This window comes from Salmo trutta, chromosome 12 (genome assembly GCF_901001165.1).
Source record: "Salmo trutta chromosome 12, fSalTru1.1, whole genome shotgun sequence".
Classification (NCBI taxonomy): domain Eukaryota; kingdom Metazoa; phylum Chordata; class Actinopteri; order Salmoniformes; family Salmonidae; genus Salmo; species Salmo trutta.
The window spans coordinates 4,641,151-4,668,798 of record NC_042968.1 but is presented as its reverse complement, the minus strand read 5'-3'; the positions used below and the strand labels follow the sequence as shown (position 1 = coordinate 4,668,798).

General features: G+C 41.7%; 1 protein-coding gene across 1 annotated transcript in view; it reads right to left on the bottom strand.

Annotated features, from left to right (window-relative positions):
- The window catches only part of LOC115203864 (C-Jun-amino-terminal kinase-interacting protein 1-like), a 91,982-nt gene that overhangs the window by 21,346 nt on the left and 42,988 nt on the right, over positions 1-27,648 (bottom strand). The window contains exons 4-7 of the mRNA XM_029768921.1: positions 26,855-27,090; positions 24,440-25,543; positions 8,400-8,475; positions 1,719-1,891 (exon numbers count right to left, since the gene is read on the bottom strand). Coding sequence (XP_029624781.1) covers positions 1,719-1,891; positions 8,400-8,475; positions 24,440-25,543; positions 26,855-27,090 — 1,589 coding nt within the window. The remainder of the gene's footprint in view (positions 1-1,718; positions 1,892-8,399; positions 8,476-24,439; positions 25,544-26,854; positions 27,091-27,648) is intronic.

Here is a 27,648-nt window from a genome sequence, read left to right as displayed (position 1 = left end):
GGCTACCACAGCATTCTGCAGTGATACGCCATCCGATCTGCTTTGGGCTTAGTGGGACTATTATTTGTTTTTCAAAAGGACAATGGCCCAACAACCTCCAGGCTGTGTAAGGGCTATTTTACCAAGAAGGAGAGTGATGGAGTGCTGCATCAGATGACCTGGCCTCCACAATCACCCGACCTCAACCTAATTGAGATGGTTTGGGATGAGTTGGACCGCAGAGTGAAGGAAAAGCAGAATATGTGGGAACTCCTTCAATACTGTTGGAAAAGCATTCCAGGTGAAGCTGGTTGAGAGAATGCCAAGAGTGTGCAAAGCTGTCATCAAGGCAAAGGGTGGCTATTTGAAGAATCTCAAATACAACATTTATTTAGATTTGTTTAACACTTTGTTTACTAAATGATTCTATATGTGTTATGTCATAGTTTTGATGTTTTCACTATTATTCTACAATTTAGAAAATAGAACTCTAAAACCTTTTTCGGTAGTGTATGTGAGAATATCATACTTACCTTTTGTCATGCTGTGCTAATAATTTTTGTGCGTACAGTTTTAGACTTCTGAAATTCAATCTTCAAATTATTTCTCCAGCCTGGTTCTTGGAGGATTAGTGTTAAGAAAAGTTTAGCTGGCTATCTAGCTAAAGAAGCGCTCATTGTAGCATGCCTTTAGTGAGAACTGCAAACATAATGTATTATCAGCTGTTTGAAGCTGGTGTGCAGAACTGAATGTAAAAAGACACAAACATTTTACTTATGGAGGGGGAGCATAGAAATAGTGTACGTAGAACAGATCTACTGCTTATCAGACTTGCTTTCAATGAGAATGACATGTCAACTCCCATTTCTATGTGATCACGTATATATCTACTATATGTAATCACCATGGTTGCACCATTTCTGTGCAGTAAGCAGTTTGTTTCTATATATATATATATAGATGTATATAGACCAAGTTCAAGGTCAAACTGCGGATAAAATCTACTCAGAACGTGTTTTGCAAGTTTGAGACCCATACTTATGAAAGCAGATGAAGGGTCAAGGTTGAAAAAATACGTTAAATAGTCATTTGACCCAGAACAGAAGGGAGGGTTAAAGTGCTCTACACAAGGTTAGTTCAATGCCATTAGTACTGTAATATGCATCAATATCTTCACCTATAGAGCTGTCAACACAATAGTGTTCTTTAAAGGGGCAATCTGTGATTGCTTACACACCATGGCAAAGAAATACGACTTTACTTACAATGTCATGTGCTTGAATCATTTGGTTATGAGGATCAAACTATTTAATATTTGCGCTCCTTAAAGAGGCAATCTGCAGTTGTTAAGTCCATGTTTAGACTTTTAAATTAATTATATACTGTAGACCCATTGATTCTTGAACAATATTACTTCTACATTCTCATGAGTTTAGTTCAAAACTGTCAGCTTGTTTTACTCCACTGTGTGTAAACAATTGAATTGTAAATAGTTACATGGCCTATTACATAGCCTCAAAACATGGTAAAAACTATCATTGTGATATGGTCAGTCCTTGCATCCATAGCTCTGATGAGTGGTTACATTTCTTCAGTCCCATCCCTCAGCTGGTTACCAAATCAATGGTGGGGTGTTGGCTTTGTTATTGTTTGAACTACAGATTGCCCCTTTAAAGTGCTGCAAATACTAATTTAGCATTTTAGCACTGTCTAAATAAGCAGGGATCAAAGCACTGCACCTTTGAAGCTCTCTGGCTCCTTGAAGACCTCCATGGCGTAGTAAGCAGGGAAGATGCCGCGGGTGCCTGTACGCATGTTGTAGCCTTCGTACCAGTAATCCTCTGCTTGTACCTCCACCAATAGAGGGTCATCCACATCCAACTCCAGCTCGTCATCATGGCGAGGGACAAACCTGTAGTTGTCACAGAAACAGGGACAAACAGCCAGACAGAACAACATGTCAGATTTTAGAACCTGTTCATGCTTAGAGAGACACTTTTTTAATTGTGTAACGTTCAAGTCCACACCTGTATACTTTGGCTGGTAACAGATACAGTGCACTCAGCTTATAAGATTCACAGATATACAACTGAACTGCTTATAGTGGTCAAACACCATAGCTAAGAAATACTCCTGCTGTGTCATGTGTCATTTGGTGCCATGTGTCATGATTCATTTGGTTCAATCATCATGATCAAACTGTTTAATATTTGTATTCCTTAACCTCTTACATCTAGGGGGCAGTAATTTCACGGCTGGATAAAAAACGTACCCGATTTAATCTGATTATTAGTCCTGCCCAGAAACTGGAATATGCATATAATTATTAGCTTTGGAGAGAAAACACTCCAAAGTTTCTGAAACTGTTTGAATGGTGTCTGTGAGTATAACAGAACTCCTATGGCAGGCAAAAACCTGAGATGCTTCTGTTCAGGAAGTACCCTGTCTGAACATTTCTTGCCCTTCTTGATTATCTCTATCGTTTACAAAGGATCTCTGCTCTTACGTGACACTTCTCACGTCAACAATGGAGTCTCACAGCCCGGGAAAAACAGGAATGATGTAATTCAAAGCCCTGGCTGAAGCACACGAGAGCAAAAGCTGAGTGGTCAGTCAATGGACTAAGCCTTAGGCGCGTGACACGCCCCGCCCCCGGCTTTCGGTTTTTTCCTCAGTTTACAGACAGGCAGATTCCCGGTCGGAATACTATCGCTTCTCTACGAGATAAATTGCATAAATATTGGTTTTAAACAGCGGTTGACATGCTTCGAAGTACGGTAATGGAATATTTAGAATTTTTTTGTCATATTTTGCGTCATGCTCGTGGCCGAGATTTAGCGTTGGGATAGTGTCTAGAACGCACGAACAAAACGTCGCTGTTTGGATATAACGATGGATTATTTGGGACCAAACCTACATTTGTTATTGAAGTAGAAGTCCTGGCAGTGTATTCTGATGAAGAACAAGCAAGGTAAGAACATTTTTCTTATAGGAAATGTGATTTTGGTGAAGGCTAAACTTGCAGGGTGTCTAAATAGCTAGCCCTGTAACGCCGGGCTATGTACTTAGATTATTGCAAAATGTGCTTCATCCGAAAAGCTATTTTAAAATCGGACATATCGAGTGCATAGAGGAGTTCTGTATCTATAATTCTTAAAATAATTGTTATGCTTTTTGTGAACGTTTATTGTGAGTAATTTAGTAAAATCACCGGAAGTGTTCGGTGGGAATGCTAGTTCTGAACGTCACATGCTAATGTAAAAAGCTGGTTTTTGATATAAATATGAACTTGATTGAACAGACATGCATGTATTGTATAACACAATGTCCTAGGTGTGTCATCTGATGAAGATCATCAAAGGTTAGTGCTGCATTTAGCTATGGTTTGGGTTTATGTGACATGATATGCTAGCTTGAAAAATGGCTGTGTGATTATTTCTGGCTGGGTACTCTGCTGACATAATCTAATGTTTTGCTTTCGCTGTAAAGCCTTTTTGAAATCGGACAGTTTGGTTAGATAAAGGAGAGTCTTGTCTTTAAATAGCTGTAAAATAGTCATATGTTTGAAAAGTGTAAGTTTTCGGATTTAGAGGAGTTTGAATTTCGCGCCCCGCCCATCATTGGATATTGGAGCAGACGTTCCGCTAGCGGAACGTGTAGATGTAACACAATTGCTTGAAGCCTCAAAGTAGCCAGCTCCTCTCAAAAGCATGGAAAAAATATCTTCTAGCTACTCCAAAGCTGGGTGGTTAGCACTTTCTATGTATTTTTACAAGTATATATAAAACTATACAATTTCAATTCTAGTTGTTTTAAATGCAGTTATTTTTGGAACTATTTGATGTAAAATATGATTTTTTTTTATCTGCCGTAGGCGCAAGAAAAGGCTATGTGCAACCTATCAAGTTAACAGACAATGCTTCAGTTCTGAGCTAGATAGCTGGTAGTTCCATCACATGTCCAATATAATTTGTGAGTTTGCTGTGAGAATTTATAAAATAAAAATGTGTTGTATGACTATAAATGACCAACCAACCAGCTTTGGAATAGTTAGAAAGTATATTTCCCTGCTTTTGAGAGGAGCTAGCTACTGTTTATTTATTTTTTATTTAACATTTATTTAACTAGGCAAGTCAGTTAAGAACAAATTAATATTCCCAATGACTGTACCTGGAGAATACCAGCAAATTGTGCGATGCTAACGATAAGCTAATGTCAATTACCTTCAAACTGCATGCTGAGACATATAAATGGTATTGATGAGTTCATCTGACTAGATAAGTAGAATAAAGAGCTAAATCCCCAAATCTCGCAGTATCCCTTTAAAAAGGAATAGTTTCACCATCTTAAAATGAGAGTTCAGTTCACGTAACAGGGGTTGACCTTAATATGAGAAACAGACATAAATTATATCACTAATCGCATGAAATCAATAATCTTCGGAAATTACTTTAACTATGACTTTACAATGATGGTGAAAACGTGGAGAAATGTTGAGGTTAAGTGGGTTAAAATGTTCCCAGAAGTCACATGGCAAGTGACATTACAAAATGCAGATTTTTGGCACTTCATAAAAAATGTATTTATTGGCTTGTCCATGTGGTCAACATTAAATGAAACTTAGTTTAATATACTGTAACAGTCTTTTAAAATGCAATATTTGTGCACAATTTCTACTGAAAATATCAAAGGGACGCAAAATGTACCCTATTTGTGGAATGACGTAAATGTTGTTTACATGTGCAAATATTTGTATGAACATAACAAGTTTCAACAACTGAGACATAAACTGAACAAGTTCCACAGACATGTGACTAACAGAAATGGATGTGTCCCTGAACAAAGGGGGGGACAAAATCAAAAGTAACAATCAGTATCAGGTATCTGGCCCTAGACCTCACCCTCCGATCCAACAGGTCCCTGACGTGCTCAATGGGATTGAGATCCGGGCTCTTCGCTGGCCATGGCAGAACACTGACATTCATGTCTTGCAGGAAATCTTGCACAGAATGAGCAGTATGGCTGGTGGCATTGTCATGCTGGAGGGTCATGTCAGGATGAGCCTGCAGGAAGGGTACCACATGAGGGAGGAGGATGTCTTCCCTGTAACACACAACGTTGAGATTGCCTACCATGACAACAAGCTCAGTCCGATGATGCTGTGATACACCGCCCCAGACCATGACGGACCCTCCACTTCCAAATCGATCCCACTCCAGAGTACAGGCCTCGGTGTAACGCTCATTCCTTCGACGATAAACGCAAATCCGACCATCACCCCTGGTGAGACAAAACCGCGACTCGTCAGTGAAGAGCACTTTTTGCCAGTCCTGTCTGGTCCAGCGACGGTGGGTTTGTGCCCATAGGCGACGTTGTTGCCGGTGATGTCTGGTGAGGACCTGCTTTACTGTAACGCCCTGGCCATAGAGAGGGGTTTTTGTTCTTTATTTTGGTTAGGCCAGGGTGTTACATTGGGTGGGCGTTCTATGTTCCTTTTTCTATGTTTTTGTATTTCTTTGTTTTGGGCCGTGTGTGTGGCTCCCAATCAGGCACAGCTGAAGCTCGTTGCTGCTGATTGGGAGTCACACATAAGGAGCATGTTTTTCCTTTGGGTTTGTGGGTAATTGTTTCTGTCAGTGTTTTGTACCAGACAGGACTGTTTGCTGTCGGTTTACTCGTTTCTTGTTTTGTATAGTGTTCATGTTGTTTATATTAAATTCTGATAATGAACACTAACTCCGCTGCACCTTGGTCCACTTCTTCAGACGACAGCCGTTACAGAATTACCCACCACCAAGGGACCAAGCAGCGGAAGAGGGAGGTCCGGTCAATGGAGGAGACGCCGGCCAGCAGACGGGGTCGCTGGCGTCGGTCGAGGAAGCCCGGAAGACACCCCCAAGAAATTTTTTTGGGGGGGCTAATGGGGTGGTCCGGAAGGGCAGAGGAGGAGCCCAGACCACTGCTCTCGTGGGGGATGACGGCAGAGGAGGAGACGCAGATGAGGTGGTTTATTGAGGACCTGCTGAAGGAAGATCTGGAGGAGGAGCCATGGGAGGCGGAGTTGCGCGCTGTGTCGCCAGTGCGTCCGCACAGCCCGGTGCGTCCGGTGGACATGCCCAGCACATGCCGTGCTAGGAAGGGCATCCAGCCAGGACGAGTGGCAAAACCGGCTCCACGCTTCAGTTCACCAGTGCGTGTTCACAGTCCTGTCTGGCCCGTCCCTGCTCCCCGCACCAAGTCCACAGTGCATGTCCCCAGTCCTGTCCGGCCCGTCCCTGCTCCCCGCACCAAGCCCAAGGTGCGTGTCCCCAGCCCTGCCAGTCAGCAGTCGTCAGAGCTGCCCGCCAGTCAACAGTCGTCGGAGCTGCCCGCCAGTCAACAGTCGTCGGAACTGCCGGAGTGGCCAGACTGCGCTGAACTGCCGGAGTGGCCAGACTGCGCTGAACTGCCGGAGTGGCCAGACTGCGCCGAACTGCCGGAGTGGCCAGACTGCGCCGAACTGCCGGAGTGGCCAGACTGCGCCGAACTGCCGGAGTGGCCAGACTGCGCCGAACTGCCGGAGTGGCCAGACTGCGCCGAACTGCCGGAGTGGCCGAACTGCCGGAGTGGCCAGACTGCCCCGAACTGCCGGAGTGGCCAGACTGCCCCGACCTGCCGGAGTGGCCAGACTGCCCCGACCTGCCGGAGTGGCCAGACTGCCCCGACCTGCCGGAGTGGCCAGGCTGCCCCGACCTGCCGGAGTGGCCAGGCTGCCCCGACCTGCCGGAGTGGCCAGGCTGCCCCGACCTGCCGGAGTGGCCAGACTGCCCCGAACTGCCGGAGTGGCCAGGGACGCCCGCCAGCCCGGTGAGTCCTGTGCCTACGCCTAGGGCCAGGCCTCTGTCATGTCTCCCCAGCCTGGTGAATCCTGGGTCAGTGCCGTCAGAGCAGCCAGGGTCGCCCGCCAGCCAGGCGCAACCATCGCCGCCGCCAGCCGGGCGCAGCCAGGGTCGCCCGCCAGCCGGGCGCAACAAGGGTCGCCCGCCAGCCAGGCGCAACCATCGCCGCCCGCCAGCCGGGCGCAACCATCGCCGCCCGCCAGCCGGGCGCAACCATCGCCGGCCGCCAGCCGGGCGCAGTCAGTGTCGCCCACCAGACCTTCGGCGCGGCCAGGTGCGCCACCGAAGAGGGCGACGTCAAGGGTGGAGCAGAGGCCACGTCCCGCACCTGAGCCGCCGCCGTAAGAAGGCCCACCCGGACCCTCCCCTTCAGAGTCAGGTTTTGCGGCCGGAGTCCGCACCTTTGGGGGGGGGGTACTGTAACGCCCTGGCCATAGAGAGGGGTTTTTGTTCTTTATTTTGGTTAGGCCAGGGTGTTACATTGGGTGGGCGTTCTATGTTCCTTTTTCTATGTTTTTGTATTTCTTTGTTTTGGGCCGTGTGTGTGGCTCCCAATCAGGCACAGCTGAAGCTCGTTGCTGCTGATTGGGAGTCACACATAAGGAGCATGTTTTTCCTTTGGGTTTGTGGGTAATTGTTTCTGTCAGTGTTTTGTACCAGACAGGACTGTTTGCTGTCGGTTTACTCGTTTCTTGTTTTGTATAGTGTTCATGTTGTTTATATTAAATTCTGATAATGAACACTAACTCCGCTGCACCTTGGTCCACTTCTTCAGACGACAGCCGTTACATTTACAACAGGCCTATAAGCCCTCAGTCCAGCCACTCTCACCCTATTGTGGACAGTCTAAGCACTGATGGAGGGATTGTGCATTCCTGGTGTAACTCGGGCAGTTGTTGTTGCCATCTTGTACCTGTCCCGCAGGTGTGATGTTTGGATGTACCGATCCTGTGCAGGTGTTGTTACACATGGTCTGCCACTGCGAGGACGATCAGCTGTTCATCCTGTCTCCCTGTAGTGCTGTCTTAGGCGTCTCACAGTACGGACATTACAATTTATTGCCCTGGCCACATCTGCAGTCCTCATGCCTCCTTGCAGCATGCATAAGGCACATTCACGCAGATGAGCAGGGATCCTGGGCATCTTTATTTTGGTGTTTTTCAGAGTCAGTAGAAAGGCCTCTTTAGTGTCCTAAGTTTTCATAACTTAATTGCCTACCATCAGTAACCTGTTAGTGTCTTAACGACCGTTCTACAGGTGCAAGTTCATTAATTGTTTATGGTTCATTGAATAAGCATGTTTAAACTTTTTACAATGAAGATCTGTGAAGTTATTTTGATTTTTACAAATTATCTTTGAAAAACAGGGTCCTGAGAAAGGGTTGTTTATTTTTTTGCTGAGTTTATATACTGAAAGTATGTTCTTAATAAGTCGCTTTGTATAAATACCTACCAAATTTCATTAGCAGTAGTGCAGTTGACGACAATGATGATGGTGACAAGACAATAATGATGTGATGATGATAATAAAGGTATATCTCACCTGTAGACGGCTCTGTGACTCTGTTCCCTCTCCTCCCCATTAATGAAGCAGGAGAACAAGCCAAACGACTTTCCACCTGGACGAGTCGAAAGCAAAAGAGGATTCATTTTTATTCTGAAGTACTGTTTTCAAAGTATACCTAACAGAATACACACTGTACTTACAACAATCACTTTGTTTATTTATCCCTTATTTAATAAAAAGGCATCCTGCAAGATTGTACTCTACTCTACTAAGTCTACATTGCCTTCAGAAAGTATTCATACCCCTTGACTTATTCCACATTTTGTTGTGTTACAGCCTGGATGAAATGGATGTTTTTCTCCCCCATCTACTCATAATAACCCATAATAATGAAGTGAAAAATATTTGTGGAATGTTTTGCAAATGTATTGAAAATGAAATGCAGAAATATATCAAATACATACACTACTGTTTAAAAGTTTGGGTCACTTAGAAATGTCCTTGTTTCTGAAAGAAAAACATTTTTTTTTGTCCATTAAAATAACATCAACATTGATCAGAAATACAGTGTGGACATTTTTAATGCTGTAAATGACTATTGTAGCTGGAAACGGCAGATGTTTTATTAAATATTAACATAGCTGTACAGAGGCAAGCATCACTCCTAGGTTCCAATGGCACATTGTGTTAGCTCATCCAGGTTTATCATTTTAAAAGGCTCATTGATCATTAGAAAAACCATTTGCAATTATGTTAGAACAGCTGAAAAACTGTTGCTCTGATTAAAGAAACAATACAACTGGCCTTCTTTAGTTGAGTATCTGGAGCATCAGCGTTTGTGGGTTCTATTACAGGCTCAAAATGGCCAGAAACAAAGAACAGAAAGAAGAGTGGGAGGCACAACTGAGCAAGAGGACAAGTACATTAGAGTGTCTAGTTGGAGAAACAGATGCCTCACAAGTCCTCAACTGGCAGCTTCATTAAATCGTACCCGCAATACACCAGTCTCAAAGAAGAGGCAACTCCAGGATGAAGAAGAAGAAGAGGCAACTCCAGGATGCTGGCCTTCTAGACAGAGTTGCAAAGAAAAAGCAATTCAGTTGAAGTCGTTTTTTAACCACTCCATACATTTCTTGTTAACAAACTACCCTTTTGGCAAGACGGTTAGGACATCTACTTTGTGCATGACACAAGTCATTTTTCCAAAAATTGTTTACAGACAGATTATTGAACTTATAATTCACTGTATTACAATTCCAGCGAGTATGAAGTTTACATACACTAAGTTGACTGTGCCTTTGAACAGCTTGGAAAATTCCAGAAAATGATGTCATGGCTTTAGAAGCTTCTGATAGGCTAAATAACATAATTTGAGTCAATTGGAGGTGCACCTGTGGATTTATTTCAAGGCCTACCTTCAAACTCAGTGCCTCTTTGCTTGACATCATGGGAAAATCAAAAGAAATCAGTCAAGACCTCAGAAACAAAATTGTAGACCTCCACAAGTCTGGTTCATCCTTGGGAGCAATTTCCAACGCCTGAAGGTACCATGTTCATCGGTACAGACCATAGCACGCAAGTATGAACACCATGGTACCACGCAGCCGTCATACCGCTCAGGAAGGAGACGTGTTAAGTCTCCTAGAGATTAACGTACGTTAGTGCGAAAAGTGCAAATCAATTTCAGAACAATAGCAAAGGACCTTGTGAAGATTCTGGAGGAAACAGATACAACAGTATATATGTCCACAGTAAAATGAGTCCTATATCGACATAACCTGGAAGGCCACTCAGCAAGGAAGAAGCCACTGCTCCAAAACAGCCATGAAAAAAGCCAGACTACGGTTTGCAATGGGGACAAAGATCGTACTTTTTGGAGAAATGTCCTCTGGTCTGATGAAACAAAAATAGAACTGTTTGGCGATAATGACCATTGTTATGTTTGGAGGAAAAAGGGGGAGGATTGCAAGCCGAAGAACACCATCCCAACTGTGAAGCACGGGGGTGGCAGCATCATGTTGTGTGGGAGCTTTGCTGCAGGAGGGACTGGTGCACTTCACAAAATAGATGGCATCATGAGGAAATGAAAATTATGATATATTTAAGCAACAACTCAAGACATCAGTCAGGAAGTTAAAGCTTGGTCACAAATGGGTCTTCCAAATGGACAATGACCCCAAGTATACTTCCGAAATTGTGGCAAAATGGCTTAAGGACAACAAAGTCAAGGTATTGGAGTGGCCATCACAAAGCCCTGGCCTCAATCCCATAGAACATTTGTTGGCAGAACTGAAAAAGCATGTGCGAGCAAGGAGGCCTATCCAAACCTGACTCAGTTACACTGGCTCTGTCAGGAGGTATGGGCCAATATTCACCCAACCTATTGTGGGAAGCTTGTGGAAGGCTACCCAAAACCTTTGACACAAGTTAAACAATTTAAAGGCAATGCTACCAAATACTAATTGAGTGTACGTAAACTTCTGACCCACTGGGAATTTGATGAAATAAATAAAAGCTGAAATAAAAAAATTCTCTCTACTATTATTCTGACATTTCACATTCTTAAAATAAAGTGGCGATCCTAACTGACCTAAGACAGGGATTTTTTACGAGGATTAAATGTCAGGATTTGCGATAAACTGAGTTTAAATGTATTTGGCTAAGATATATGTAAACTTCTGACTTCAACTGTATCTCAGATCTGCCAATAAAAAGAAAAAAGAAAGAAGGGCAAATGAACACAGAGGAACTCTGCCCAGAAGGCCAGCATCCTGGAGATGCCTCTTCACTGTTGATGTTGAGCCTGGTGCTTTGCGGGTACGATTTAATGAAGCTGCCAGTTGAGGACTTGTGAGGCATCTGTTTCTCCAACTAGACACTCTAATGTACTTGTCCTCTTGCTCAGTTGGGCCTCCCACTCCTCCTTCTATTCTTGTTAGAGCCAGTTTGTGCTGTTCTGTGAAGGGAGTAGTACACAGCGTTGTCCGAGATCTCCAGTTCCTTGGCAATTTCTTGCATGGAATAGCCTTCATTTTTCAGAACAAGAATGGACTGATGAGTTTCAGAAGAAAGATCTTTGTTTCTGGCCATTTTGAGCCTGAAATCAAACCCGCAAATGCTGATGCTCCAGATACTCAACTAGTCTAAAGGCCAGTTGTATTGCTTCTTTAAACAGAACAACAGTTTTCAGCTGTGCTAACATAATTGCAAAATGGTTTTCTAATGATCAATTAGCCTTTTAAAATGATAAACTTGGATTAGCTAACACAACGTGCCATTGGATCACAGGAGTGACGGTTGCTGATAGTGGGCCTCTATATGCCTATGTAGATATTCCATGAAAAAATCTGCCGTTTCCAGCTACAATAGTCATTTACATCATTAACAATGTCTACACTGTATTTCTGATCAATGTTGATGTTATTTTAAATGGACAAAAAATTGTGCTTTTCTTTCAAAAACAAGGACATTTCTAAGTGACCCCAAACTTTTGAACGGTAGTGTAAGTCTTCACTCCCCTGAGTCAATACTTTGTAGAAGCACCAATTGCAGCTGTGAATCTTTTTGGTTAAATCTCTAAGAGCTTTCCACACCTGGATTGTGCAACATTTGCCCATTATTCTTTTTAAAATGCTTCAAGTTGATTGTTGGTCATTGCTAGACAGTCAAGTTTTGCCATAGAGTTTTAAGCCGATTTAATTCAAAACTGTAACTCGGCCACTCAGGTACATTCAATGGCGTCTTGGTAAGCAACTCCAGTGTAGATTTGGCTTTGTGTTTTAGGTTATTGTTTTAGGTTACTGAAAGGTGAATTTGTCTCCCAGTGTCTTTTGGAAAGCATGAAACAGGTTTTCCTCTGCTTATAGCTGTTTTCCATTTTTTGGATCCTACCAAAGTCCCTAGTCCTTGCTGATGACAAGCATACCCATAATGTGATGCAGCCACCACCGGGCTGGAAAATATGAAGAGTGGTACTCAGTGATGTGTTGTGTTGGATTTGCCCGAAACATAACGCTTTGTATTCAGAACAAAAAGTACATTTCTTTGCCACATTTTTTCAGCATTACTTAACTGCTTTGTTGCAAACAGGGTGCATCTTTTGGAATATTTTTAGTATGTACGGACTTCCTTCTTTTCACTCTGTCATTTAGGTTAGTATTGTGGAGTAACTACAATGTTGTTAATCCATCCCCAGTTTTCTTCTATCACAGTCATTAAACTCTGTAACTATTTTAAAATCACCATTGGCCTCATGGTGAAATCCCAGAGCAGTTTCCATCCTCTCCAACAACTGAGTTAGGAATGATGCCTGTATCTTTGTAGTGACTGGCTGTATTGATACACCATCCAAAGTGAAATTAATAACTTCACCATGCTCAAAGGAATATTCAGTGTCTGTTTTTTACACATCTAACAATCGGATCCCTTCTTTGCGAGGCATTGAAAAATCTCCCTGAACTTTGTGGTTTAATCTGTACTTAAAATTCCCTACTCGATTGAGGGACCCTACGGATATTTGTATGTGTAGCGTACCGAGATGAGATAGTCATTCAAAAATAATGTTAATCACTATTATTGAACACGGATGAGTCAATGCAATTTATTTGGTGATTTGGTAAGCACATTTGTGACTGAACGGCTCAATTGGTCTTATGTAGCAACATTTTAAATTGTTTTTTTTACATTGGGTAAAAGTAGAGACTCAGAGATACAAAATGGTATATCATACACTACATTTTTGAGGAAGAATGGTAAAGTAATTCTGCTTTGAAAGTTAATAAACTTGTAAACTCACTTTTGAGAAAAATGTCTTTGAATGTTTTGGTACCTACTAGAGAGCTCTCCTTTATCTACACCCATTCAGCATTGTTCACACCCTCTTAAGCCAGCCCCACCCATCTATTTAAGGATTCCCCTGTGATGTCATGTGCTAAACAGTGATTAGTGTAGTAAAGATTAAGACTAAAAGTGGTAGTAGCCTACAATAAGGAAAAATTCCAGGTAAACAAAAAGTTTTATAAAATATTTTATAGATATTAGATGATGCTTACCCAGACACACTTGTCTAAATTTATGGGTCATGTGAAAGAAATGCTATAACCGCCAGCCACATCCAGTGGTGGAAAAAGTCCTAAATTGTCATACTTGATTAAAACCAGACGGCACAATTTTTTTATATTGTTTTATTTTATTGACGGATAGCCAGGGGCACACTCCAACACTCAGACATAATTTACAAACAAAGCATTTTTGTTTAGTGAGTCTGCCAGATCAGATGCAGTAGGGAAGACCAGGGATGTTCTCTTGATAAGTGTGTGAATTGGACACTTTGGGTGTCAGGGAAAATGTATGGAATAATAGTAGATTATTTTATTTTGGAATGTAGTGAAGTAAAAGTAAAAGTTGCCAAAAATATTAATAGTAAAGTAATGTAGAGATACCCCCAAAAAAACTTAAGTAGTACTTTAAAGAATTAATACTGAAGTACTTTATACCACTGCCCAAATGCCTTCAATACATTAGCATAATTTATATACTGTTACACACGCACTTATCACATAGTATTCCATACGTACAGTTGAAGTCGGAAGTTTACATGCACTTGGGTTGGAGTCATTAAAACATGTTTTTCAACCACTCCACAAATTTCTTGTTAACAATCTATAGTTTTGGCAAGTTGGTTAGGACATCTACTTTGTGCATGACACAAGTCATTTTTCCAACAATTGTTTAGAGACAGATTATTTCACTTATAATTCACTGTATCACAATTCCAGTGGGTCAAAAGTTTACATACACTAAGTTGACTGAGCCTTTAAACAGCTTGGAAAATTCCAGAAAATGATTTCATGGCTTTGGAAGCGTCTGATTAGCTTCTGGCTAATTGACATAATTTGAGTCAATTGGAGGTGTAACTGGGGATGTATTTCAAGGCCTACATTCAAACGCAGTGCCTCTTTGCTTGACATCATGGGAAAATCAAAAGAAATCAGTCAAGACCTCAGAATTTTTTTTTTAGACCTCCAAGTCTGGTTCATCCTTGAGAACAATTTCCAAATGCCTGAAGGTACCACGTTCATCTGTACAAACAATAGTACACCAGTATAAACCCCATGGGACCACGCAGCCGTCAAACCGCTCAGGAAGGAGACTCTGTCTCCTAGAGATGAACATACTTTGGTGTGAAAAATGCAAATCAATCCCAGAACAACATCAAAGGACCTTGTGGCTCAGTTGGTAGAACATGGTGTGTGCAACGCCAGGGTTGTGGGTTCGATTCCCACGGGGGGCCAGTACAAAAAAAAAATGCATGAAATACATGTATTCACTGCTATAAGTCGCTCTGGATAAGAGTGTCTGCTAAATGACTAAAATGTGAAGATGCTGGAGGAAACAGGTACAAAATATGTATATCCACAGTAAAATGAGTCCTATATCAACATAACCTGGAAGGCTGCTCAGCAATGAAGAAGCCACTGCTCCAAAACCGACATAGAAAAGGCAGACTACGGTTTACAACCGCACATGGGGACAAAGATTGTAGTTTTTGGAGAAATGTCCTCTGGTCTGATGAAACAAAAAAAGAACTGTTTGGCCATAATGACCATCATTATGTTTGGAGGAAAAAGGGGGAGGCTTGCAAGCCGAAGAACACCATCCCAACTGTGAAGCACGGGTGAGGCAGCATCATGTTGTGGGGGTGCTTTGCTGCAGGAGGGACTGGTGCACTTCACAAAATAGATGGTATCATGAGGTGGGAAAATGATGTGGATATATTGAAGCAACATCTCAAGACATCAGTCAGGAAGTTAAAGCTTGGTCGCAAATGTGTCTTCCAAATGGACAATGACCCCAAGCATACTTTCAAAGTTGTGGCAAAATGACTTGAGGACAAGAAAGTTAAGGTATTGGAGTGGCCATCGCAAAGCCCTGACCTCCATCCCATAGAAAATATGTGGGCAGAACTGAAAAGGCGTGTGCGAGCAAGGAGGCCTACAAACCTGACTCAGTTACACCAGCTCTGTCAGGAGGAATGGGCCAAAATTCACCCAACTTTTTGTGGGAAGCTTGTGGAAGGCTACCCAAAATGTTTGACCCAAGTTAAACAATTTAAAGGCAATGCTACAAAATACTAATTGAGTGTATGTAAATTTCTAACCCTCTGGGAATGTGATGAAATAAATAAAAGCTGAAATAAATCATTCTCTCTACTATTATTTCGACATTTCACATTCTTAAAGTAAAGTGGCGATCCTAACTGGCCTAAGACAGGGAATTTTTACTAGGATTAAATGTCAGGAATTGTGAAAAACTGAGTTTAAATGTTTTTGGCTAAGGTATATGTAAACTTCTGACTTCAACTGTATATGCATACAATCAGGGGTAAAGTGGCTGAGTAGCAGGATAGAAAAATATAGTAGCAGCAACGTATTGCGTTTGTGTAAGGAGAGAGCCTGTTTCTATCCTGACCTTGACTTTGGTGTAGGGCATGTGATGTCCATAGTCTCTTTGTTGCAAAACTCCCTGATCTTCTCAAAAAGACAAGTTTGCCCAGCTGTGTCCAGTCCAGGTGGTGCTTGTACATGCAGACCATCTATGGGAGGAAGGATGTCAGCGTTGCGCAGCAGCTGAAACCTGGTCCCGACAGTCTGCACTCTCCTTGGCGACATCATCAGGCTCCAAAGCATCAAAGCTGTAAACCACATGAAGTGCTGGTACTGCTTGATCTGTGTACTGCCATTCTCCTTGTATGACTGGTGGAGAAGAGTCAGGCGTTTTCTCCTGATGCTGAAAGACAAATTCCAGATAAAAATATTTAATATTATTATACAATTGATGCGAAATGGCATTCTGAAATAACATCACTACACACAGTTCATACACGTAATGTTAGCTAGCTAGCCAGCCATCTTACGTCAGCTGGCTAGCAAACAGCAAGCTTTAACTAGCAATACAAACCGATTATCATAGCTAGCTAAAGTTAACCAAATAGGTTCAGTGTTAGCTAACATTACGTTATAACTAGCAATGTGAAAAGGCATTCTGAGAAAACATCACTAAATTACACACACTTCATACACGTAAGTTAATGTTAGCTAGCAAGCCAGTCATCTAGCGTTACCTAGCTAACAGCAAGCTTTAATTTGGGGTCTTTTGTTTAGACATGTCACATTAACGTTAGCTAGCTAGCTAAAAAATTAACTATAACCCCAACCCATAAAGTAACATTACTAGCAATACAAACCGATTGTCATAGCTAGCTAAAGTTAACCAAATAGGTTCAATGTTAGCTAGCAAGCCAACCATCGTACTTCAGCTGGCTAACGTTAGCTAACAGCAAGCTTTAACTAGCCGTACAAACCGATTGTCAAAGCTAGCTAAAGTTAACCAAATAGATTCAATGTTAGCTAGCTAACATTAAGCTATAACTAGCAATGCGAAATGGCATTCTGAGAAAATATCACTAACATTACACACACTTCATACATGTAACTTCATGTTAGCTAGCAAGCCAGCCATCTAACCTCAGCTAACAGCGAGCTTTAATTTGGGGTCTTTTGTTTAGACATGTCACGTTAACGTTAGCTAGCTAAAAAATTAACTATAATCCCGATCCATAGAGTAACATTACTAGCAATACAAACCGATTGTCATTAGCTAGCTAAAGTTAACCAAATAGGTTCAATGTTAGCTAGCAAGCCAGCCATCAAACTCCAGCTGGCTAGCTAACAGCAAGCTTTAACTTGCAATGAAAACAACTTTCTGACAAAATTAGAAACCTATAATATCTGAAACTGTAGCTAGATTCTTACCCGTATACATGGATGAAAGCTTCACGGCAGACTATAACCCCTTTTATTAAATAAAACGACCTGTGTCGTTTCCATTTAGTTTGCACAGCTTGTTTGGCCCATTGTGTTCCAATGATTTCAAAACTCGGTCAACTTCTTCCGTGACAACACTGTTGACTGCCATTTCTTCCACATCACTGTCATCGGAAGACTCTACAATGTCTTCTTCAATGAAAATGTTTTTACCTAAATCAGGGATTTCCTCATCGTCTGATTCATTTTCGGAGTCAGAGAGAGTCAACATGGCACGATCGTCCTCCAGAAAGTAGTCCATCACAACTTTTTCCCACTGACCTTTGTTGATAGCGCCTGATAAATTCAGGGCAGCAATGTTATTGAGAGCAGTAGCAACATATTTGCAATTCTCCATGCTTAACGTTATATCTTTTGAAAAACTGCAGTAGAAAGGACTTTCTACGTATAACGAGCAGCTCATTTTATAGACACAAGATGCTACACCGCAGACCAATCTGAAACGTATCTCTCAGCATGTCCAGCCCACAGCCCACCAATCATGGCTATCGGGAAGGTTCCTGACTTTTTCTTTGGCTAAACCAACTAGGCTTGTAATTTAACAACTTTATTCGTATTTGCAGATGGCATAACAGTTTGTTATTAAAACCTCTTGACGGTCGCCTAGGATAGGGGGCGCTACAGCGATTTTTGAAAATAATTCGTGCCCATTTTAAACGGCCTCCTACTAAAACTCAGAAGCTAGGATATGCATATAATTAATACTTGTGGATAGAAAACACCCTAAAGTTTCTAAAACTGTTTGAACGGTGTCTGTGAGTATAACAGAACTCATATGGCAGTCTAAACCCCGAGACAGATCGTAACAGGATGTGGAATTCTGAATTGTGGACTCAACTTCATCACTTTGCCTATAAATCACACCGTGAGCTATGGTTCATTGAGCACTTCCTATTGCTTCCACTAGATGTCCCCAGTCTTTACAAAGTGGTTTGAGCCTTCTACTGTGAAAACTGACAGAATGAGAGTCTGTGGAAAGTGGTCACATGGAGAGGGCCATCACCATTATGACGCCGGCGCCCCTGCCTACCCTCCCCTTTCGAAACGTTTAGAAAGACAATGCAACCGTCCCCCTTGAATCTTATTGGAGCTCTGGTTAAAAAAGGCCCTAAAGATTTATGTTAGCGTTTGACATGTTTGAACGAACCTAAATTTAAAAAAATGCGTTTTGTTGAGGTACTTTTGGAGCAGCCTTCAGAACGCACTAACAACAACAAGCTATTGGGACATAAAGGATTAACTTTTTTGAACGAAAATACATTTGTTGTGGACCTGGGATTCCTGGAAGTGCCTTCTGATGAAGATAATCAAAGTTAAGGGATTATTGACAATAGTATACAAGACTAGATTTGATATGCGATTGTTCCAAGATGGCGCTGACCTGTAACGGTAGCCTATTTTTCTGAGTATCGCATCCCCTTTTATCGCAAAGTGTGATTACCCAGTAAAGTTATTTTTAAATCTGGCATTGCAGGTGCTTTCAAGAGATGCTAATCTATAAATCTTAGAATGACAATATTACATTTTAAAAATGTTTTCGAATAGTAATTTAGTAAATTGTAGCGCTGTTTCACCGGACGCATTTGAGGGAAAATAGTTAGTCAACGTCACGCGCCGATGTAAAATGCTGTTTTTATATATAAATATGAACTTTATCGAACAAAAGAATGCATGTATTGTGTAACATGATGTCCTAGGAGTGTCATCTGATGAAGATTGTCAAAGGTTAGTGCTGCATTTAGCTGTTTTTTGGTTATTTGTGATGCATGTGGTTGGTCGGAAAATGGCTATGTGGCTACTTTTACGATATACTCCTCTAACATAATCTAATGTTTTGCTTTTGCTGTAAAGCCTTTTTGAAATCGGACGACGTGGTTCGATTCAGGAGAGGTGTATCTATAAAACGATATAAAATAGTCCTGTATTTGAAAAAAAAATATATTACATTTTGTTATGCAAATGGCGATAGGATTTTTCGCATACGGGACGGAGCCCGTCCAGAGGTTAAGGCACATGAAAGTTCACATGTTCGAGAAGGTATTTCTGCCAAAAAACGCAATTAGATAAAAACATATTTTTTACTTTCAAACGGCTCTCCTGCGAAGTCCTGACTTGCAACATACCCCTAGTTTCCTGAATCGGGCCACATTTTTACTCCTGAACTTATTTAGGCTTGCCATAACAAAGGGGTTGAATACTTATTAACTTAAGACATGTCAGCTTTAAAAAATGTTTTAATTTAAAAGAAAATTCTACAAAAAAATTCCACACTGACATTTTGAGGTATTCTCTGTAGATCAGTGTCACAACATCTTAATTTAATCCATTTTAAATTCAGGCTGTAACACAACAAAATGTGTAAAGGTCAAGGGGTGTGAAAACATTAGCAATATAGGGTTGTCTGTGGAAAAAATTGTAATCTGCTCCTGTATGCGGATGATACTGTTATGTATTCTTTTGCCCCCACTGTGGACCAGGCACTCTGACCTACAGACTGCTTTCATTGTCTTACAAAAAACACTTATTGACCTTAAATAATTATTGAATGCGGGAAAAACAAAGTACATGTTGCTTTCTAGAGCGCACAACAATGATTCTTAATATTTAAACATCTGTACCATGGATTGTGCCCACATTGATTGTGTCCCTGCTTGGGCATTTGGATAAGACAATAAGTTGTCTTTTAAAAACATATACATTTGTTAACAAAGAAGCTGAGAAGCTGTCCTATACTATGGTGACATCATCTACATGAATGCAGTTGGCACTTTATTTATGCTGTTAGATGCGGTTTACCAGAGCACACTTCTTTTTATCAGGGGTGACAGGTTTTCTCTATCAAAAAGTAGGCTGGGCCTCTGACGACGCATAGGTTGAAACATTGCATTCTGTTTTGCAAAAACTCCAGCATTACCTTACTCATTACTAACCTATAGAAATGTGAGATACGATACCTGGTCACAGCTGTGGCCAAGTCTTGAAATTCCTTCTGAAATTCCTTGTAAAACCAGATTTAAGTAAAACAGCTTTTAGTTTCTTTCACCTCATTTATGGAACAATCTTCAGAATACTCCGCAATTGGATGCATTGGTGCCTTTCGGGCAATTCAGATTGTTGGTTTGAGGACCTCTTCACTGAGGAATGTGGTTGATTCTTATGATTTTATTCAGCATTTTCTTTGTATATTTCCTATGCTGCCTAGATTGCCTATGTGTTTGTCATTCAGCGTTCCCTTCTAAAAGAGACCTTGGTCTCAATGGGACTCCACCCTGCCTAAAAATTTTTTTTTTTTAAATACTGTAAATAGGATTTGGGTGCATCTTATTTTCGAATATACTGAAATTCAATTCATGGTGATCTCAAGGTGGTTCTGATCCAGAAAACATATAATTGTCCACAATTTCACTAATTTAGCAGAACCAGGGCTGCAGGTCAGCTGACTTTAAGGGGAAATTGGTGTGACTTGCAATACTGTTGTCATTCATACCTGATTTTCAGGCTAATTTATGCACAGAATGCAGCTGTTATTTGAAATGTAATGCTTCCCTGAATATATGACATGAGCTAAGCTTCCATCTAATTGGCGACAGATTTCCCACCTGAGGTGTATCTCTATCAGACTGAATTGTTGCGGATAAAATTATGTGTGTGATGACGTAGCGCACATAAAAAGTGTTTTGGGGCTTTATCCTCTCTTGGGTAGGGGGCAGTATTTTGACGTCCGGATGAAAAGTTTGCCCAAAGTAAACTTCCTGTTACTCAGGCCCAGAAGCTAGGATATGCATGTAATTGGTAGATTTCGATAGAAAATACTCTAAAGTTTCTAAACCTGTTAGAATTATGTCTGTGAGTATAACAGAACTGATATGGCAGGCAAAACCCCGAGGACAAACCATCCCAAAAAAAAAAATTTCAGCCTACCACTATTTTCAATGGCTGTCACTTTTATTATAAGGCTAAGTCCTCCCAGTTTGCAGTTCCTAGGGCTTCCACTAGATGTCAACAGTCTTTAGAAAGAGTTTGAGGCTGGTTTTTGGAAAAATATGCCAGAAATTGTAGTTTTTCTAGGTGGCTCCCATTTTGGCTGTAGTGTTTCCAAGCGTGTGGAAGAGAGCGCGTTCTTTGGTATTTTTCTCCGGTAAAGACAATAATGATTCTCGTCTTAAATTGTTTCGTTTATTTATGTATTAGGGTTCCTAAGGTTTGATTAGGAACATTGTTTGACTTGTTTGGAAAAGTTTATTAGTAAGTTTGGGATTCATTTTGTATGCATTTTGATGGATGGAAACTGGATGGATTATTGACTGAAGCGTGCCAGCTAAACTGAGTTTTTGGATATAAAAAAGGACATTATCGAACAAAAGGACCATTTGTGATGTAACTGGGACCTTTTGGAGTGCCAACAGAAGAAGATCATCAAAGTTAAGGCATTTTTATATCACTATTTCTGACTTTCGTGTCGCACCTGCCGGGTTGAAATATGTTTTTCATGTGTTTGTATGCGGGGCACTGTCAGTTAATCGCATTGTTTGCTTTCGCCGTAAAGCCTTTTTGAAATCTGACACAGCGGCTGAATTAGCAAGAAGTTAAGCTTTATTTTGATGTATTACACTTGTGATTTTATGAAAGTTAAATATTTATAATACTGTAGTTTGAATTTCGCGCTCTGCAATTTCACCGGATGTTGGCCAGGTTGGCCAGAAGTTTTATGTGTTTACATGGCATTTTTCAACTCTACCAATGGCTTTGTCACAAAGCCATTGGTAGATTTGTCACAAAAACTGTTGCGATAAATAGTTCACTTGCCCAATCTGGTCTTGGCGCTTGGTCTAAATAACAGTTTACTGATAAAGTGGACAGGGTGGGTTATATGATGAGAGCAATATAATTTGTAGTTGATAATTGGCAGCCAAGCATTGATCATCATGTCACCAGCATTGTGCATGAAGGTCATCACTTAACCATCATGATATTAATCATCTTATTTTATCTGCCTTTTAATGCTTTTCCACGTTGTAGTGGTAGTACGTAGCATAGTCTATCATTGCGTGACTACAAGTTTACTTCAATATGATGGTTTATTATGTCAATATTTGTGCATCAAGGAGTTTCCACCGCTATTGTCGCATAATAGGCTACCTGCCAGAGTGGTAGGCTGTCATTGTAAATATGAATTTGTTCTTATAAGACTTGCCTAGTTAAATAAAGGTTGAAATACATTTTACAGACACTTAAAGATACCACCATTATGAAATTGTGCCACTTTTTTGGGGGCGGGGCGGGGGGGGATTTACTCGTGTAGAAATAGTGGATGCAAATGTGATTATTGAGGCAACCAAGCAAATAAGATATACTCTGCATCTTTTGAGCAGAAGCTAAAATATTTATCCACGTTCAAGAGAGCAGTTTCATTGAATACATTCATATTATATGATAAGGAATGACAGTCTCCTGAGTCAAAATCATCTCCAGCACCAGGGGTCTACTGATCTAACATGGAATTGTTTTAAGGTGGTCATACAATGAATCATTTAGCTTTTGAATTTTAGGCTCCCTTTAGGTATAAAAATATGTACAAAATTATTTAATAAAATATTGAATTTGGCATTTACTACTATAGCCCATAGAAAAAACCTTGAATAACACATTCATAAATGGAAAAATAGACAATCAAAAAAATGTATCATAAGGAATAAGGATTTGAAGTGTCTGTCCTATATCTAGGAGATATAAGAAAGCTCAGGAAATATTTGTGTTTTTTGGACACAAATTTAACCCCTTATTTTTGTTGGCACAAAACTACCACCATACTTCCATTCATTTATATGGGTTACATTCAGACGAGTTCCGTGACACTTGTGGATGTCGTAGAGCAAAACGGACACTACAGACCGTTCGGACGCTACAAAAGATTTCTTGAGAAGTTCGGCCACCTTCCACCGCAGATGCAAAAGGCCGACGTAGGCAGATACGGTGGATTGAGACCAGTGGAGGCTCCTCTGAGGAGGAAGTGGAGGACCATCCTCATAAGTGAATTTCAGAAAAAATTTTATACATGAAAAAAGTTATCATTTTCAGATAAAACTTTACTAAATATATTCACATCACCAAATAGTTTATTAATAGACACTGTTTAGCAATGAAGGTCTACAGTAGCACTCTGTAGGGTAGCACCACAGGTGTAGCTGGAGGACAGCTAGCTTCTGTCCTCCTCTGGATACATTGACTTCAATACATAGCCTAGGAGGCTCATGGTTCTCACCCCCTTCCATAGATTTACACCGTAATTATGACAACTTCCGGAGGACATCCTCCAACCTATCAGAGCTCTTGCAGCATGCACTGACATGTTGTTCACCCAATCGAAGAATCAGAGAATGAATCTAGTACTGAAAGCATAAGCTACAGCTAGCTAGCACTGCAGTGCATAACATGTGGTGAGTAGTTGACTCAAAGAGAGAGAAAGACAATAGTTGAACAGTTTTGAACAAATTCATGTATTCCAGAATGAAGGGAGTAGAGAGAGAGAGAGCTAGCTATATTTCATAATATAACTTTTTTCACTTTCACTTACTTAGCTAGAGTCTAAACGCAGCTAGCTAGTCAAGCCTACTCAAACACCCGGGTCAAACAGATAAGGATGCTATATTAGTTAGCTGGCTATGGCTATCCAACACTGGAACGCTTACAAGTCAAGGTAAGCTTTTGGTTTTATACATTTTTTTGCCACCGGGGCCCGCTGGTGTAACTGCTAAACTGCTTGCTGCTGATTGTACACTGTACTGTATGATTGTAGCGGGTTTACTAACATGTTAGGTCTAGTAGCTATGTTGACTATGATGTGACAACTTTATAGGCTGTGAAAAAAGATATCTCTAGCTTAAACTGAAGGATTTTAATGGAGATTTGTTTTATTATGTTACTTAGATTGACACACGAGTGAGTCAATAAACTCTTAAGGATTAAAATGTTGTAACTTTTGATGGCGTCATCGGGTAGAACTTTTGAACTTTATATTTGTTTCTACAAAACGTAGAAATGTGCCGTTTTCACGAATGTTGACACTGGTATTGTGCTGGAGATAATGAAAATGAGGTTGAAAAATGATGGAGTTGTGCTTTAAGCCTAACGTAAGAAACTGCAGTGTCTGAACACAAGACGGTGTCCTAGTGGTTCAGTGGTGGTACCTACTGGAGGATTGTGACTGTCCATTCATGAAGATGTTGAGGAACCTCTTAGAGAAGTGCAGGTTTGCCTCTGGGGTGGAGTCCTCTGACAGACAGGCAGTGGCTTCTCTCCTCACCGTTCCCACTCTCGCTCTCTCCTCCTCCTCCTCGTCCTCTTTCTCTTCTTCCTCCTCATACTCCTCCCCTATGGCCGACTCATACGGAGACGAGACGCAGTTGTCGTAGACGGTCACAGAGTCGCTGTCGTCACTGTAACATTGGTAACACTGCTGCAGACTCACCAGTTCGAGCTGCGCGTGCTCGTCCACAACGAGTGTGTACTTCACAGAGTCGTAAGACAGACCACTTGCATCCGAGCTCATCAAAGTCCTCGGGGGGGCACCACAGCCGCCACGTCCCAAATACCACCTGCCTCCCACATCCCTTACCCTCTTATCCTCAGCCTCACCCTCTCTCCCAAATGTCTCATCCTCGGCATCTACATACTCCACCCCTGCCCCTGCCCTCACCACCGCCCCTGCTCCTCCTTCCCTCAGGCTGAGGTTCAGGGCTAAGGCTGGGGGTTCCTTGGGGGAGGCGGTAGAGGAAGGGGTGAAGAGAGCCTCCACACAGGAGGCGTAGGAGGGAGGGGGCACATGCACCTCGACCTCCTCACAAATGGAGGGGTTGGTCCGGTCGGGCAGAGGCTGGTAAGGGGGCGGGCCCTCGGTGTCAGAGCTGATTGACATGCGTCCGTGCTCTGGCTGCTGGGACAGGAATGGCCGGTCCTGCTCGGAACGGTGCACGGGAGTCAGATAGATCTCCTCGGTGGGTTCTAAGCATACGTCTGTGTGATAGCAAATCTTCTCTCTGTGTGTCCCCCCCTCGCCCTTCCCTGGGGGGCCCAGAGGTGCGGGTGTGTAGTTTTGGGGAGGCGGGGGTGCTGGGGGCTTCTCCTGCAGTTTGGAGCGTGTCCCCGCTGTGGAACTGTGGGTGTGTCCAGAGGTGTGTTTGTGTCTGCAGGGAACGTCAGTGGATGTGCCCCGGTCCTTGGTCTGCGTCCCACCTCCCTGCTGCAGCTTGTCCTCGTCGCTCAGACAGCTGTGCTCATGGGGAGAGGTCAGCCCACCTGGGGGAGAGACACAGAACCAAACATACGCAGACACACAGACATTCATACAAGACACAGGCATACAGACATGCAGGTGCACAGACAGACACAAGCAAACATGCAGACATACATACACAGACACACATGTACACATTAACATAGAAAATACACAAACACACACAAGGGCACATAGCACATAGATAAAAACCCAGATGGAAACATATGCAGCAGTTCACATACAGTACACATAGACAACACACACACAACAACAACATACAGATCAACAGCAACATGCACAGACAAACACACACAATATCTGAAATGTCTAGTTGGTTAGGTAACACTGGGATCCATGCTAATTCCCCATTACTCATCATATTCAGTGGGCAACAAATATAATGTGATTGACCTAGTATGTCATAATCCACTGTCAAAAACCATTAGAGCCTTGCAGGGATACTAGCTATTCACCATGCTGTCACTGCTATCAGAGGACACTAATACACACTTTGAGAGCAATGTATAAAAAGCTTTTCATAAATTAATTTATAATTACAACCATTACTAATGATTGGGGGTGGGAAGCAATGGACAGAGACAGATATTGTCATTATAAGGAGACAAATGCATCCCAGAGTGTATGTAGTTGGCCAATATAGATTATTTTACCAGGAAGTGCCATTGGAATGGAGAAATATATTTTCAAGAGATATCTGATCAAGAAAACTGCAATATAAAGCACTAAAACAAATTGGGACTAGTGGGCCTAAAGCAGATACGGTTATATATTAGAGAGACAGATGTAACTTCAAAATAATGGTTTATGTGTACTAGCCCTATGTGTTTCAAGAATAAAAAGTTAACAATTTTCTATTTCATTCTGTTATCCTTTCTTTCCATACACATTTAGTGACAGCTAGGCTAATAGAAGCTTAAAGGTTGTGCAGCATCGGTCATATTTTTAACATCTGAATCGGCGGTGCTAGTCTGTAACTCAACACACTCTCTGCTAGTTTTACATATAGTCCAGAGAGGCCATTCTATGACCTGTAGTAGCCCTGGGCTGCTAGCCACAGCAGACTGTTCAACATGGCTAGCCTAGACTACACTGGCATTGTCATTGTCACTGACGCTAATGAGCCACTGAAATTCATCCAAAAAGATTTTGGACAACGTTACAATGGATAATAGAAATATGTATATAGTTTTAGTGGCAGTAGTTGATTCTGCAGTCACTGCTGTGTTGCCTAATTATATCTACTAAATCATCAACCCCCTAAAAGATTAAACTGGTGGTATGTGCCAGCAGTCTCCTGTAAAGCAGCTCACCTGTTTTGAGGGGGGAGGATGAGCGCGAGACCTTCTCCTGCCAGCTGTACTTCTTACCAAATGAGTTGTTGTTTAATGTATCCTGAGAGGGGAAAAGAGAGATCAAATTCAAGAGAGAATGGTAAAAAAAAGACGGAGAGATGAAACAAGAGAGAATGACAGAAAAAAAGTGGGAGAGATTTGGATGCACAAAGTCAATGTGCACAATCTCTTTCTCTCTCTCTCTCTCACTAACTCTCTTTCATACGCACAAAGCTTTTATTCTGTTGAATGACCAGGGATTATTTTGTCTTGTCTGCGCTCCGTGGTGTGCATTTAAAGGGACCCGTAGTCCCTTTTCAAAGCTTGTGAAACACACCCACACTCACAGAGGGGGGATTGTTTTTAGAAGCCTGGGGGCTGATACTGTAGGATGGGAGCCAACAGCTCCCCTGTCATACATGCAGAACCCCTACTCATCTCACTTCTCTGGTTTGTGGTAGAATGTTCTGTCTGTCTATGTCTCTGTCTTTGTCTCTTTCTCAATTCAATTCAAAGGGTTTTATTGCCATGGAAAAACATAAACATATGTTTGTCACACCCTGATCAGTTTCACCTGTCCTCATTATTGTCTCCACCCTCTCCACCCTGCTTGTTTTCCCCAGCGTATTTATCCCTGTGTGTCCTGTCTCTCTGTGCCAGTTTGTCCTGTATGTTTTCAAGTCAACCAGCGGGTTTCCCGTTCTCCTGCTTTTTTGCAGTCTCCTTTTTCTAGTCCTCCAGATTTTGACCTTTGCCTGTTTCTGGACTTTGTA